Below are 16,322 nucleotides of genomic sequence, written 5' to 3'. Positions count from 1 at the left end.
ATCTTAAGGGAAGATGATGCAATAGAACAGGAGGTGGTGGCAGCATCTTAGTCAAAATCTGTTCAAAATTTCCCTTACATATACGAGGCAAAGAAATAACTACATACAGAGAGCACACCTTTGAGTTAATAGTGTAATTAATATCAAGTGGAAAAAAAAGTATTCTGTCTTGTCATAGGAGCAATTGAGTACCTGCCTGCTTAAATACAGAATCACAGAATCATAAATGGCTTGGATTGGAAGGGACATTAGAGCTCACTCAGTTCAATCCCCTGTCATGGGCAGGGACACCTTCCATTAGACCAGGTTGCTCCAAGCCCCTGTGTCCAACCTGGCCTTGAACACTGCCAGGGATGGGGCAGCCACAGCTTCTCTGGGCACCCTGTGCTAGTGCTTCAGCACCCTAACAGGGAAGAATTTCTTCCTAATGTCTTATCTAAATCTACTCTTCTGATAACACCAAAAGCTTCATTATCAGCAGGAGAAAAACCAACCCTTTCATACCAATTTTGCAACCCTCCCTCACAGCATTTTGCATTTCTGAGCTACTGAGCTCCAGTGGAAGTAGTTTTATCAATTATCAGCCAACAGAGGGGATTTCTATGATACCCAGACTGTAACTGTCTTCAAGGTTTCATAATCAGTAAAGCATGCATCCCATACTGCAGATACAGCCTGAAACAATTAATGATCCATCAAGGAATAATATTACGAATAGATGATGCTAGGGTCTCTAATGCTGTCCTTCAAATCATTACCAATCTGAATTAGCAAAAAGAAAAACAAAACAAACAGCAGAGTTTTGACCAGCACTTTGAATAAGTTGGAGATCACAGTGAACAGCTATGAAAGAAAACCCTAAGCACAAGTGCAGCAGGACTGACTGCAGTTGACAAGTAAATACCTATCATTTCCCAAAGATGTCACACTCCAGTGCTGGACACAATGCAACTTATGCATAATTTGTATGACAGCAACATCTGCCTAATACCCTTGGTTCTACTTGACAGCAAAATGCAAATACCACCTTATCAAAACAGCTATAACAAACGATCTGAATAGATCATGACCTAACTATGGGAAAGTGGCGTGACTAAATAAAATTCAGCAGAGAGCTCTGCCAATAAAACAACATTAGAGTAATAACCACATATTACTTGCCTAACATTCTACTTGTTCACAGGACTTATAAAATCATCAATTTATTACTCGGGCAGAACAAAGAGCTCCATTAACAACTCTGTGTTCACTCGTTTATACCCATTCTGGAGGAGCTACAGTGTTTACCTAATACTTGGAAGAGAAACCGTGCTTTCAAAGGTAAGATGTTCACCTATCAGTCAATGAGTACTAAAAGGGAGTTTCTAAGACTGTTGTTTATCAATCACTTCTACTTTCAGAGACAAGACTGAATTACTACAAAAAGGGTCCACCGAGAAAAAATGTATATTATAAATTTCAGAAGTTTTATCATTGCAGATTCCATAACAGGAGGGAAAAAATGCCTTGGAAGAACACTCCAAAATCTTGCATTCAACTGTAACATACCCTTTTTAAACAGAACACAGGAAATAATTGAACAGGACTTCAGAACAAACTACCCTCTTCTCTGAGCAATCTGTGTGATGGGAAAGAAGAGATGTTAAATGTATTTCTAGAATACAAGTTGAAAACCATCTGAAAGTGATTTACCTTGACATTCTTACTGATAGCAGACGGCACAGAGCTGGGCTATGTAATCTGAAAAAGGTGGCACCATATGATCGTATAAGGTGATGAAAAGTATTCACCAAGAATAATGGAAAAGGTAACTTATGAACGTGTAACTCAACAGATGAATGTTGTATTTTACATAATTAGATTTGCAAAGTTCTTAACAGCTGCATATGTCTAATTCCTGCTGCTTCATATCATACTGGTAGTTACATACTATTCTCATAAATGTATAATGTATGCTTAGAACTTACCATACAGAGAGTGCAGATAGTCCCTGACACAATGCAGACAGACCTTTACAGAAGGGCCTTTTTACTAAAAGAAGTGAGAATAAGCTACAAAGTCCTAGTCTCGCTGTACTCAGAAATACAATTTAGTGAAGGGATAAGAGGAAACAAAGATTTCAGAAAGGAAGATGCATTCTGCGTGCCTAGGAAACTCATTCTGTACAATTAAAATAAAATCAGAATGGTATTTTGAAACTTGATGCAGATCTGATATTTATTCTTCATTTTCTGATACACTGTTAATTTTAGGCATTGTGTAAAACAGTAATCTGGTGCAGTTTTTCCCCACCAACCATCTAAAGAGACAGCAGCTATAGTTGAATACTATATGACTATTATTAGAAATATCTTCTTATGTTTCAGAAGTTAACGTAACTGCTGAATTAGTGCTGGTAAATAAATGAAGAAATATCACATGCTTACATTAATGATTAAAAAAAGTATTATGTATGATATTAGAGTGGGTTTTATTCATGAGCACATAGTTTTTAAGATCCAGAAAACATAATGATTGGAATATCATAATAGTTCTGTTAAGGAAGAGGTTTGCCAGCAAGATAAATCAATTGCTCAGTAAGGGCCTAAAAGAAGATATGAATCCTGATTCACTTTCAGACTATTTCTAATATTACAAGGGATTGCAATTATAATCAGTTAAAAACGGAATGAATGTAGCTTCTTTGACAATTTGACTGCAGAGTCAAATTGTTCTGTGTAACTAATTCGATTTGGCTACCAGACTCTTATCAGTGCCAATATCAAAGCACAGTTATAACTTACAAATCATATCACTTCTTTTTTGGAACAAAAGTATTAATATTATTTGAATCACAACAAACAAGTTATATCACTCAAAAATCACACCACCATTCCTAAGCCTAATGACATGACACCATCCATGACGGCCTGGTTGCTTTCCATTGCTATCATACAGCTCAGATTAAAGCTGTTGGATGTAGACTTTGCTATACCTGACATGGCCCAAGTCACCATCCCCTTTCACATGTTGAGTTTATCCACATCTGTCCTCTAACCTGTTCTGCACTGAATGAAATTAAGGATGGCAGATGTTTTATTAAAAAACTAAATGACTTTAAAAATTACATTCCTCTCAATGTATGAACATACCTTCTCCATCTTTGTTGATGCTTGTGGGTACTGTTAGTGGTTGGAGAGGAATAATGATGTCATCCACATTGGTCCCTTCTTCTGTATGCTTCTCGGAGACATGAGACAGCAGTTCAGACTGATTTGGTGAAAATAAGTTACAAAGCTTACACATGAAGATGGAATTGATCCCTGAAAAACAAGTTTAAAATGAGCAGTTAATCACTTGTTTATATTACCCCAGTTGTTGAGGTTTTGGTTCAGCTAACACAGTAACCATCAGTTGACAGTAATGAGCTGAAACAAAGAATGTTACACTATCAAAAGAAGACATTCATAATAAACCCCCAATTTATTTCAGTTAAGAAATGGTTAAACTCCTATGCACATCCTCACAGGGAGAACAGTTCTTCTGGCTTAAATCTTGGATATTTTCTAACAAGGTCCAAGAGGAAGCAGAACAGAAACCTTTTTACCCTTCCAGCCTCAAACATTACAATTTCAGATTTCTTTCAAATATAGGGTGAAATTCTGTAAGACACCAAGTCCTCGTCCAGGTTCATTGTGTATCACATCAATTTGAATGCAAAACACATTACTGTTTTACAAAGCAGCTCTGAAATACAGCTGGGCTCCAAACCCTTATTTCTGTTCATAGGCCTCAATGTTCTTTCCTACACGTACTTCACCTTTCTACTTACTTCACATAAACAAGTCTAATTTCTCTGATAACCTGCGTAAGTGCTGGAAGCAAAAGAAGGAAGAATTTAATACTGTAAAACATAAAAGGAAACTTTTGTTCACTGTAACAATATTTGTTAGAAAATAGATATGATAAAACCTATATGCTTTCATTCATCATTTTTACCTTAGCATGTTACCATGAGCATACACTGTGAGTTACAAATGTTAAGTGCATGGTTTCAGGTGTTATTAACCTTAGCTGTGGCTCCGCCACTAATAAAAGGGTTGGAAGGATGCTTAAAACATCTGCACTGCTGTAGACCACAACTGTTGCATTACACCACAGTCACAGCTATGCAATTAGTCTTCCTTTCTTCCTCTTGCCATTCACTGCCAGGGTTCTACAAACACAGTTTTCTCTCCTTTTATCCCAATATTTGCAGAACAATATCAGGCCTCATCCTGACCTACCTACATGGGGAAAAATGGGCAGGAATAAGAAGAAAACTTAGGAAGAGGGAAAAAAGAAAATGCTTTTTCCAAGACACACCTGTATTAGCCTCAGAAGCAGTATTAACATTAATCATCTAGTATTTCCTATCCTGTGACAAACAAGTTCTGGGAAAAAAAATCCCACTGATTCAAAGAAAACCCAAACAAACTAAAAACCTTCAAAGTAGAAGCAAATTAATAATTCCATGAAAACTTTCCTTGGTCAATGCTTTAAATCAAAACTTTACAGAACTTCTTAGTCAAAACTTCATGGGTTTTTTTTTTGCTTTTTCTTTTAATTCACAGGTTCTAGAAGTGTGATTTGAAAGCCACAGAAAGCAGGTAGCAATAAAGAAAGGCTAATATAAAGTCAACAGTTCAGAAAAACCCAGCTAAAAATAGTCAGTTCAGAGACTTTGCTTCCTAAAACTGCTGTTATTTGTTTTAACAATCAGTGGCTCCTTTCAGTGTCTGATGACACCTAACAATAGCCAGGAACCAATTTTAACAGCCCACTTGTTCAGCAACAGACCTAAGCTCCTCACCCAGAGACTGGTTTCCTCCTCTCCCTCAATGTCCCTAAGGAAAATTAAGGACATCAAACTGGAAAAAACAATGCTATTTGAGTTACAAACCAAACCACAGATTAGCCGGATAGGTAGAAAACTAAAGTGCTATTTTGTGAATTTGTGGGTGAGGCTGGGGGGAAGAGAATCGGAAAGCTGTATTTTGGGATCTATTTTCAAAACAGCCCCAAGTAAAGATCCTGTTCAACATTATTTCGCCCCCTTCATGACATAACTACATGGTTCACTCCACTCAGGAAAAATCCATCTTTAAGGTGTTCTAAATGTTAAGAACAGCAGAGCTGACTCTCTTATATATATCCGCACCTAACAAGACACCTAACCTAACATCTGCACCTATAACAAAAGCATCCTTATCTTTGAAAGAATACAACTACTGCAAAAGGCAGGGTATATCTTCATCTGTTTGAAGATGAATCTGCAAAATAACACAAATACCTGTTCCTGCTGTTTGAAGCGCTCCATATTACACACACGGGCAGCTCTGTAATGGATAATACACTCAACATGTTCTTAGGAGCTCGGTAGGGTTCCTTGTCAAGCATTTTGCTATCTTGAGCACACACATTTCTATTTTGATTGCAGTATGTTTACAATGGAAAAGTTCCTTTGAACTGGCTCAGCTCTAGCCAGCATTATTCTTTTATTTAGTAAAAAAGTGAATGAAGCCTGTTTCTGATGCAGTAGGTAACTGTTCTCTCTAAATGCAAATGCACATTTAAAATCCACACTACAAAACCTATGAGCATTTACCTGAAAGTTTAACTAACACTGAACATGGATGTTCCATTATCTGGATGACGCTTCTGGTCCGAGGTTTTATTTGCCACTGTTTCTGCTTCTGGATCTGCTGGTTGTTTTCTCAAAAAGTTCAGTCTCAATGTTTTGTGTTTCCTGTCTCCTCCTTGAAGAGCTGTAATCAGTACTCACACACCACTTTCCTTCTCACTCCTCCCACTTGAGGACTTGGAAATGGGCAGAATCATAGAACAGCTTGGGTTGGTGTCATGGTTTGAGCATGTTTTGAGGGTGTTTTTGTTCAAGGTTTTTTTCCAGCCAGGTGGAGGAGGGGAGTCCGGGAGGAAGGAGAGACATGACACCTGACCCAGGCTAGGCAATGAGGTATTCCATACCATAGCACGTGATGCCCAGGATGCATACTGGGAAAGAGAGAGCTCTAGAGGAAAATGGAGGAGGGAGCACGTGGTGCTCGGCCGGGCAGGGTGGAGTGAGTTATGGGTCGGTGGCTGGTGGGGTGTTGTATTCTTTTCACTTGCTGTTTGCTGTATCATTATTATTTGTAGTAGTAAATGGCAGTAGGGGTTTTGTGTTATGCCTTAGCTATTAAACCGTTCTTATCTCAATCCGTGGGGGCTACATTCTTTGGATTCTCCTTCCTAACTCTCCGGGAGCTGGGGGACTTGGTTTAAACCACGACAGTTGGAAAGGACCTTAAGAACATCCAGTTCCAACCCTCTGCCATGGGCAGGGACACTCCACACCAGATCATGTTGCCCAAGGCTCTGTCCAACCTGGCCTTGCACACCACCAGGGATGGAGAATTTACCACTTCTCTGGGCAACCTGTTCCAGCGCCTCACCACTCTCACAGTAAAGAACTTACTCCTTATATCTAACCTGAACTTCCCTGTTTAAGTTTAAACCCATTATACTTGCCCTATCACTACAGTCCCTGACGAAGAGTCCCTCTCTGGTAACCCTTCAGATATTGCAAGAATTCCCTAAAGTCCCTGTGGTTGTTTGAAGTGCCTGATTACACAAGCCCATCAGAAAGAAGTAAAGCTGGAACAAAACCAGGGGTGTACAGACCAGGTGGCAGAGAACAATGTTAGTGAAGGTGCAGAAAGCATCAAGAGAACAGGCAGAAAATCCATGTGCTTTGCTCAGAGGAGAGATGGAAATAAAACTAAGGAAATTATTTTAGGAAGAATGGCTGGAAAAGGAGGTCAGATCAAAGAATCATAGAATGGTTTGGATTAGAAAGGACCTTAGGATCATCCAGTTCCAAGCCCCTGCCATGGCAGAGACAGCTTCCATTAGACCATGCTGCCCAAGGCTCTCGTCCAACCTGGCAGATAGCAGAGGATAAACCCTGCTGATCACAGGCCTAAACAACTAGATTAGGAGTAAGCAAACAGTAATTGATTAACCAGTTGCTAATTAGGTGGTGCAGCAATAGAGTAATGAATTATAGTCAATTAAGTGTAAAAATCAAATAAGCAATAAGTTAATTAGCTATGCAGAGAATCAATGATTAATTAATGAATAATTAATGAGGTAGGAAATCAACAGAGCAATTAATTAGAGAGCAATTAAATATGCAGAGAAAGAAAGGCACAGTAATCAAGTGTGCAGGTAAACAAGCAACAGGAATTACAGCCAAACCCAAATGCGAACATTCCCTTCACTAAACACACTTTGTGTTAATCCATTATCTTCACTTTGCCCATGTAAACTGTGCTAAAGGTACACTAGAACAAATAATACCAGTGGTTTTCTTCTTACTTGGAAAAGAGAAATGTTAAGCTCTATGTGAAGTTATTTTGTTTTCATTTTTCCAAAGATCCTAGCATATTTCTCAATCTTTTTTTCTTTACATTGAGCATAAACACAGCAAAGGGAAATCAACAAATGGATTACTAAAACAAATAGAAAGTTGCAGACAGGGAAGCAGGTTCCTTCATTTCCAGCCCCCTTCACAAATTATGAAAACTACCTATGCTAATTGGATTTAAAGTTGGACTGGGATGAAAAAGGGGGAGAAAGAAGCACTTATCTTAGAAAAATTAATGCTATTTATGATAATCAGGTAATATATTATTGACATTGTGCACTCACAGCCCAAAAAAGTGCACCTACACCCAGAAAGCCAACCGAGTCCTGAGCTGCATCTAAACGAGTGTGACCAGCAGGTCGAAGGAGGTGATCCTGCCTCTCTGCTCTCGTGAGACCTCACCTGGAGTACTGTGTGCAGTTCTGGTGTCCTCAACATAAAAAGGACATGGAACTGTTGGAACAAGTCCAGAGGAGGCCACGAGGATGATCAGGGGACTGGAGCACCTCCTGTATGAAGACAGGCTGAGAAAGTTGGGGCTGTTCAGCCTGGAGAAGGCTGCGTGGAGACCTCATAGCAGCCTTCCAGTATCTGAAGGGGGCCTACAGGGATGCTGGAGAGGGACTCCTCATTACGGACTGTAGTGATAGGACATGGGGTAACGGGCTGAAACTTAAACAGGGGAGATTTAGACTGGATATAAGGAAGAAGTTCTTTACTGTGAGGGTGGTGAGGCACAGGAATGGGTTGCCCATAAAAGTGGTAAATGCTCCATCCCTGGCAGAGTTCAAGGCCAGGTTGGACAGAACCTTGAATGACATGGTGTAGTGTGAGGTAGCGCTGCCCATGGCAGGGGGGTTGGAACTTGATGATGTTAAGGCCCTTTCCATTCCAAACCATTCTATGATTCTATGACACATGTACTTTCAACAATCGTATGGCAAAAACTAGTCCAGACTTCAATAAATATTTTCACAGGAAACACAGCAAGGAAACATTTTTTTCAATCCTGTGCAATGTATGACTGTGGTTTTAATACCTTCGAGCAATGAGTGCTGCTTCAGTATTTCAGCAAAATGGAAGTGACCTTCAGGTGCAGTTTTCTGTCTTACAAAAAAGGATCTCTAAATGAATTAAGTTTTGATTACATACACTTGAGACTTAGAAGGCTATATTTAGCCATGAATTTATTCCTTAAACCTCTTCCTCGACCTTATGGCATTTTAGTTATTTTAATGAAGATGTCAATATAAAATAATTTCATTTCTCTTCATTTGATAGAGTAAAAAATTAAGTAACTCAATACTTGTCTCCTGCTGCTTTCTCTACTTTGAATCATACAGTAATTAACATGCAGGATTATGGCACATCTCCAAATTCTTCAGTAAACATTAAGGAAAAAGTATATCAAACATGCCACTATGTGCTATTATTAGAACAGCAGCATCACAACAATCCCTATTCAAACCTGTTCTGAAAGCAGCAGGCAAGAGAACATAAACCTATTTTAGGGCTTCCTTCACCTGAATTTGAACCACTGTGAACAGCAATTATTCTTAATTCACTAGCATAAAGTAACTGCTGAGACCAAACCCCCAACACAGAATATATCCAGTCAAAGCAAAGGAGCACCTGGCCATGTCTGTGCTCATTTTTACCTGCTGACTAAAATCAGGGTAATTTAATTCTCTTTAGTTAATTGCCACAAATGTTCTTTAACAGGAAGGAGGGAAGTTATGGCAGTGCTGTTATAGGATGCACTCCTGCAAAAACTGAAAGATGGTACCAAGATCTATGCTGCTTAATAAGACATTACGGAAAAACTAACTATACACACTAAACATTTTGTCTAACAAAGCCATAAGCTTAGTTCAGCAGGTAAACTACATCTATAGAGCCTCTCAGACATTACAGAGAGCTGTGTGAGACTAAATTACACTGAAGTTTGTGAATGTTTCTGATTAAGAAATAAGCTGCATTTAAAAATTTAAGCAGTACAAATATACAGGGACAGAGAGAACAAAAGGGGGGGGGGGAAAGCACTTGGGACATGAATTCATAATGGTCCTGTTGCAAGCAGAACCAATATGATAGTGCTGTACACACCAAAGGGAACAGTACAAGTTGAGAACAACATAGAGAGGAGCATCAGGCTTTAACCCAATTTAAGAGATTACGAAAATACTTTTAAATTACAGTCTGAAGGACAGGTGACCCCAAAGATGGAAGTGATTCATCCTGAAGTGGTAAAATCATGAAGACTGTTTTCAAATGATGACATAGAAGTTAATAAAATTTTAATGGGAAGCAACAAAGAACAATTGGAACAAAACTAGTTTACCGTTTTCTTTACAGTTCCTTGTGAAAAGATAAATGTATATACTACTGTGATAACACAAGAAGTCCGAGATAAGGTATCCAGAGGGACCTTGACACGTTTGTGAGGTGAGCTGATGCCAACCTCATGAAGTTTAACCATGCCAAGTGCAAGGTCCTACACCTGGGTCGGAGCAATCCCAGGCACAGCTACAGGTTGGGCAGAGAAGAGATTCAGAGCAGCCCTGTGGAGAAGGACTTGGGGGTGTTGGTTGATGAGAAAATGAACATGAGCCGGCTGCAGTGTGCGCTCACAGCCCAGTAAGCCAACTGTGTCCTGGGCTGCATCAAAAGGAGCGTGACCAGCAGGACAAAGGAGGGGATCCTGCCCCTCTACTCTGCTCTTGTGAGACCTCACTTGGAGTATTGTGTGCAGTTCTGGTGTCCTCAACATAAAAACGACATGGAACTGTTGGAACAAGTCCAGAGGAGGCCATGAGGATGATCAGGGGACTGGAGCACCTCCTGTATGAAGACAGGCTGAGAAAAGTTGGGACTGTTCAGCCTGGAGAAGGCTGTGTGGAGACCTCAGAGCAGCCTTCCAGTATCTGAAGGGGGTACAGGGATGCTAGTGAGGGACTATTCATTAGGGACTGTAGTGATAGGACAAGGGGTTGAAACTTAAACAGCAGAGGTTTAGATTGGATATAAGGAAGAAATTCTTTACTGTTAGGGTGGTGAGGTACTGGAATGGGTTGCCCAGGGAGGTTGTGAATGCTCCATCCCTGGCAGTGTTCAAGGCCAGGTTGGTGTGAGGTGTCCCTGCCCATGGCAGGGGAGTTGGAACTGGATGATCTTAAGGTCCTTTCCAACCCTAACTATTCTATGATTCTATGATTCTATCCTGTAGACAAGGTGGTGAGGCACTGAAACAGCTTGCCCAAGGAAGCTGTTAATGCTCAACCCCTGGCAGTGTTCAGGGCCAGGTTGGACAGAGCCTTGGGTGACACGGTCTAGTGAGAGGCATCTCTGCCCATGGCAGGAGGTTGGAACTGGATGATCATTAGGTCCTTTCAGACCCAAACCACTCTATGATTCTATGATTACTGACAAGACATACATTCAAACAAGCTTGTGAAAAATACTGTTGTGATGTCAGTGGGACATGACCACCTTAAAATATTGAGAACATAAAGTACTGTTTATGAAGCAATGCCACCTGTTAGAAGCAACTCAGGATCAAATCTGACTACCAGGCTATTTTAACAAGTAACAAACTCCCTGAGGAATGAAATACTCACAATGCAGTGTTAGGACTGCATGAGTCTGACCACTAGGGTAAGGATGACTGTGACTCACTGAAGGGGATAAAAGAAGTTACAATGGCATATAAAAACAATCTGTTGTAGGCTTCATTTATTGGTTAAATGTCAGGTCAGGACAGGATGCCATGATTAAATGTTTAGACACCACTAATGAGTAGTCTTCCAGAAAGCAGTCAGGGAAACCAGGTAAGGAGAAATAGCTCTTAACTTTATCTAAAGAAAATACAGGACCCCACTCAAAGTGACAGTACTTGAGAGCTACCCTGTAACTATGATTAAAGGAGCACTCAAAATGCTTTAAAAGTGATAAAGAGCAAAATGTTTGCGTTTAACTTCAACAATGTGAACTATATAAAGATAAAAAGAGTCTTTAACAAAACAAAAACAAACCACAAAAAGGACTAAAAAGGTTCCAAGAAGAGTTAAGTCCTTGAAAGCAGCATTTAAAAGCATCAGATCTGATGTTAATCATCAAAGGTCTTAGAAGGGGGAAAAAAGAAAACCTAATCACTCAGCTAAATAGCAGTGAAAGAAAACTTTAGTAGAAGAAAACATCTTTATAGAGTTTTGTCACAAGAGGACACAAACACAGATTGTAAATTTAATGTAAAACCATAGTAAGGCAGGTCAATATTTATCAATTTCATCAGCTTGAAAATAAAACGCTGTATTTTTTTAAAGCACCTCATCAGTAACCCTCCTGCCCAAGAGCTCCTGCAGTAAATAAGTAATCTGTGTATGAAAAGACCCTTCAAAGAAGAGGAGCCCCTAGCAAAAGAAACTTTTTCAATTTGCTGTGCTCTCTAAGGGTTTGGAGAGGTTTCCTATGAAAGATCTCACAATTCTGGTAAACACTTTAACAAGAGCCTCAACATAAGGTTAAGAACTGCACTACTCAAACTCCAAACCTTACAGTTGTAATAGACAGTCCAGAAAACAAATGGTCCTGTAACACAAATGCCTATAAAAGCCAGGGGAGAAGTCCATACTGGGCTTACATCTTTGGATACTGTTTCTTTAACTTGAAAAAAACAACCCAACCTAAACTGAATTACTATCACTACCACTAAAATAATCCTTAAAAGGTCCAGCAATAAGGGCAATGAAAACCAGAACACAATTCCATACAAGAAACGGTTATATAAATTAACATTTTTCTGCAAAAAAAGGCAAAGCATAAAAAGAAGAACTATGAAATCATGTGTGTCATGGAGACCACAGCAAATTATCTCTCTAAAACCAGTTTGCTTTTTCATGTATCTCTGACTGCTCTTCAGCTGATCTCTTCCTGCTGCTGCACTGGGAGAAGCAGAGAACATGAAAGGACATAGTTCTGCAGATAAAAGTTAGGGGGGTAAAGGTCTGCTTTATGTTAAAAGTTCTTGGAAGAGAAGTTCATCAAGAACTAGGAAGTGGAAAGACACTGGTTGGCATTCCACAAGCCCAGAAAAAGGCCTGGAATATTCTGGACAAATACCAGTGTGGGCTTGTCCTGCCCTTACACTTGCCTATTTGGACATCCATCAGGAGGCACTGCTAGAGACACCCATTAGGTGTGCCATAAAATTAAGATCCAGATATTGATACTTTAAGAATCATAGAATAGTTAGGGTTGGAAAGGACCTTAACATCATCTAGTTCCAACCCCCCTGCCATGGGCAGGGACACCTCACACTAAACCATGTCACCCAAGGTTCTGTCCAACCTGGCCTTGAACACTGCCAGGGATGGAGTGTTCACAACATCCTTGGGCAACCCATTCCAGTGGCTCATCACCCTTACAGTAAAGAACTTCTTCCTTAGATCTAACCTGAACTTCCCCTGTTCATGTCTGAACCCATTCCCCTTGTCCTGTTGCTACAGTCCCTGATGAAGAGTCCCTCTCCAGCATCCTGTGGGCCCCCTTCAGCTACTGGAAGGCTGCTCTGAGGTCTCCATGCAGCCTTAGGTGGCAGTAGAAGCATTGCACAATGTAGACTTTAACGTGTGTCAGTCACTCCAGCATTCAAACACTATAATTTTTCACCAACATCAAACAGTACCTCTGAAAATCTCCAAGTACTTGACGTAAAGACATCATTATCTCTAATACAGAGGTAGGAAGACTAGGAAGACAAGCTAGAGTTCTGCCTTCTGGTAAACCAATTTTATAACGTTAATTTCAGTTACTGGAAGACTGAGCATCTAGGTTACATTGACTGGCTTCAGACTTGCCTAAGGTATGACCAGAAACCAGAACTTGCCCCATGCCACATGAGCAAACAGCCACCCTAACAGGAAAAGGGCACAACGCTCTTATCCGATTTGTGTTCTCACACTCTTACTACAACCAAACATATTTTATTTAACTAGTCTGCTACTAGATTTGTCAAAAGAAACTTGCTTTTAAAACTACTGAAGCTTAACTAATAAAGGCAAATAAAAACATACGTATTGTTTTTCTTTTAGCTTTACAAATGCTGCTGGAAAGAGTTACATAAAGTTCTTCAAAAGAAGACAATTAACTTCATGTTGGCTAGAATGCACAAAATTCAGAACCGGATTAAAAACTACGCTCTAATAACTAGAAAATTAAGTCATTTGCAGCAGCTTAAAATAACCAGTTTATCAAACATATAGACAAGGCAGCTTTTCCATCATTAAAAATAAAAACCCCGTAATAGATGTGCTGAGATGTTGTCTTTTTTGATGTTCTAAGATCGCCCTCATGTGGCTAAATGCACCATTGCTGAAGCTACCACTAAAATACACTTGTACAGCATCGTACCATCAACAGCACTACCAGAGACGCCAAAAATACTCGGAATCGCACAAAGAATAAGCAGTAACTGCGTGATCAGCCACCGACTTTTGGATACAAGGGGTAATGGGATCAAACTTAAACATAAGTTCAGGTTAGATATAAGGAAGAAGTTCTTTACTGTGAGGGTGGTGAGGCACTGGAATGGGTTGCCCAGGGAAGTTGTGAATGCTCCATCCCTGGCAGTGTTCAAGGCCAGGTTGGACAGAGCCTTGGCCATCATGGTCTAGTGTGAGGTGTCCTTAAGGTCCTTTCCAACCCTGACCAATCTATGATTCCATGACACCCTGGCTAAAACACTTCAAACCTGATTTTGGAAGCACACAGGTGGTAGTGCCCTATCACTTGAATACAGGTCAGTAGTTGCAGGACCAGCCATAGTGGATACTCACAACAGTGCCAGGTTCAGTGACACTCAGAACACTTTTCATTAAGATAAAGTGAATTAACACAAACTTATTAGTAGCAATAGCAGAAAGAAAATTCTTATTTAGATAGAGGAATATAAAACAGTCTTGGAATGCTTTTATAATAGTACTTAAATAACAGCACCTGTTAGACATTTTCTTCACATACAAGTTATTCCGATAGTGCCATTTGCTTTGGCACAAAACCCTGTTTGAGTTGTAAGCTACTTGTAAATACGCTATAGGGCAGCCAGAAATAAAACTTCGGATTCTACATATTAAAATTATCATCTCAGGGAGCAAAGACCAAAAGCCACATTTGAACACACAGGGTAACTGGTGAGTTGCATCATTGCAACAGCACTTCACAAACCTGTACGGCAACGAACAGGTAGGATTGTGAAATGCAGAGAGCACGTATACAGCGTTACTGTGGCTGTCAAGGTAGCTCTACTTACACAGCAATCCCTATGCGAGTCAGCCCAATACAAGGCAGATAAAGGACTGCGATAACAATGCAAGGAAACCTCTGACTTGAAGCTGAACCGAGCTAAAACTATTTACACAAACTGCTAGAGGAAAGCACGAGTGTTTTAAACCCAAACGTGCCTTACTCCAATACAAACAACAGCCGGCAGCTGCTCCTTTCCAGGTGCTCCCCGACTCCTCCTCGACAGGACAGGCAGCGGAGGCACCTCAGGGCTCCCCAACCCCGGCACCCCTTAGGAACCGCTCGGAGCCCATGGCCGCGGCCCCAAACGCACACAGATCCCACGCTATGGGGCTTCCCCCTGCTTGGCCCTGTAGGTAAATGCGGCTCCACACTCCCCAAGGAGCCCTACAGCCGTTGTCCACCACCCATAAAGAAGAAACGAACACAGTCTTAGCGTGCGAGCACCGCCGCCCGCCGCTGAGGGAACTACTTCTCATGCGGATGCAGCGTGACGACAGACACCCGCCGGAACTACTTTCCTCCCCCCGTCCCTCACTGTCAGCGGGGGCCGCGCCACAGGCGGATCCGTGCGCGCTCCGCGGGCCCCGAGCCGCCCCGCTCACCTGCGGCCGCGGCCTCCATGACGGCGGCGGGGAAGCGGCGGCGCCTGGGGAGGGGGGGAGCTGGCCCAGAGCCGAGAGGCGCGGAAAGGGGAAGGATAAAAACCAAAGCCGGGTGTCCGCGGCAGCGTGCCGGGGTCCCGCGGACCTCCCGCTGTGGTGAATAAAGGCTTATGTGACTCGGTGCGGCAGCGGGGGACCGGCCGGGTGAGCGGCGGGTTATGGCGAATCTGCCGCGTCCGACACGGCGCCTTCTTCCGCGACGGCGGCGTACGGCGAGCGTGAGGGCGGGGCGCGCGCGAGCTGCGCCTGCGCGGTGGCGTTGGTGCCGCGCGCGCGCGCTCGTGGGGTTTCTGTCAGAGGCGTGTTCGCGTTTCCGGGTGTCCTGAGGTAATTCCTGAGGGATACACGGTATGGGGGTTGTAGGTACATGGGGACAAGGGGGGTGTCCTCCCGGGCACCCGTCAGGCTGCGGTGGCCCCGAGGGTCCCTCTGATGGGGTGAATTCATCGTGTCCGGAGCAGCCTCAGCCGTACCCCGGACCCTGAGGAGGAGGACGAGGACGAGGACGAGGATGAGGATGAGGATGAGGATGGGACTTGCACTGTTTACACTGACACAGCCCGTCGGTAACAAAGTTGTTTTAGTTTACCCCCAGTAAATTAAAAGTGTCCTAATGGACCTGCTACGTCGTATTTACTACAAGATAACTGGACAAGCTGGGGGAAAAAAATACAATTTACACCATAATAAATTCATAAATGAACACTAGTTCAGACGGGTATTTAGCCTCATGCTTAAGACCGTGACTGGTTTATAAGTTTGTTTTTTCAGACGTTTTAATGTTTGCCTTGGAGAGCAGTAGATCAATGTGTGTCAACAGTCTGGTGAATCACATTGTTTTGATGCAGCTTCTACATTGTGAATTCGGGTATAAATAATTTCTTAAGGTTTTTTTAGTAGGAGCTTGAAGG

At 41.7% G+C, this 16,322-nt stretch overlaps 1 protein-coding gene across 1 annotated transcript in view; it reads right to left on the bottom strand.

Moving 5' to 3' along the window:
• The window catches only part of ZFAT (zinc finger and AT-hook domain containing), a 74,006-nt gene extending 58,612 nt beyond the window's left edge, over nt 1-15,394 (bottom strand). Inside the window, exons 1-2 of the mRNA XM_005143809.4 lie at nt 15,352-15,394; nt 3,132-3,302 (exon numbers count right to left, since the gene is read on the bottom strand). Of these exons, the coding sequence (XP_005143866.3) occupies nt 3,132-3,302; nt 15,352-15,370 (190 nt within the window). The 5' untranslated portion in view covers nt 15,371-15,394. The remainder of the gene's footprint in view (nt 1-3,131; nt 3,303-15,351) is intronic.
• Between the last annotated feature and the right edge of the window lie 928 nt (nt 15,395-16,322).

This window comes from Melopsittacus undulatus, chromosome 1 (assembly GCF_012275295.1).
Source record: "Melopsittacus undulatus isolate bMelUnd1 chromosome 1, bMelUnd1.mat.Z, whole genome shotgun sequence".
NCBI lineage: Eukaryota > Metazoa > Chordata > Aves > Psittaciformes > Psittaculidae > Melopsittacus > Melopsittacus undulatus.
Note: the sequence above shows the minus strand (reverse complement) of the source record. Positions and strands in the feature narration are given on the sequence as shown.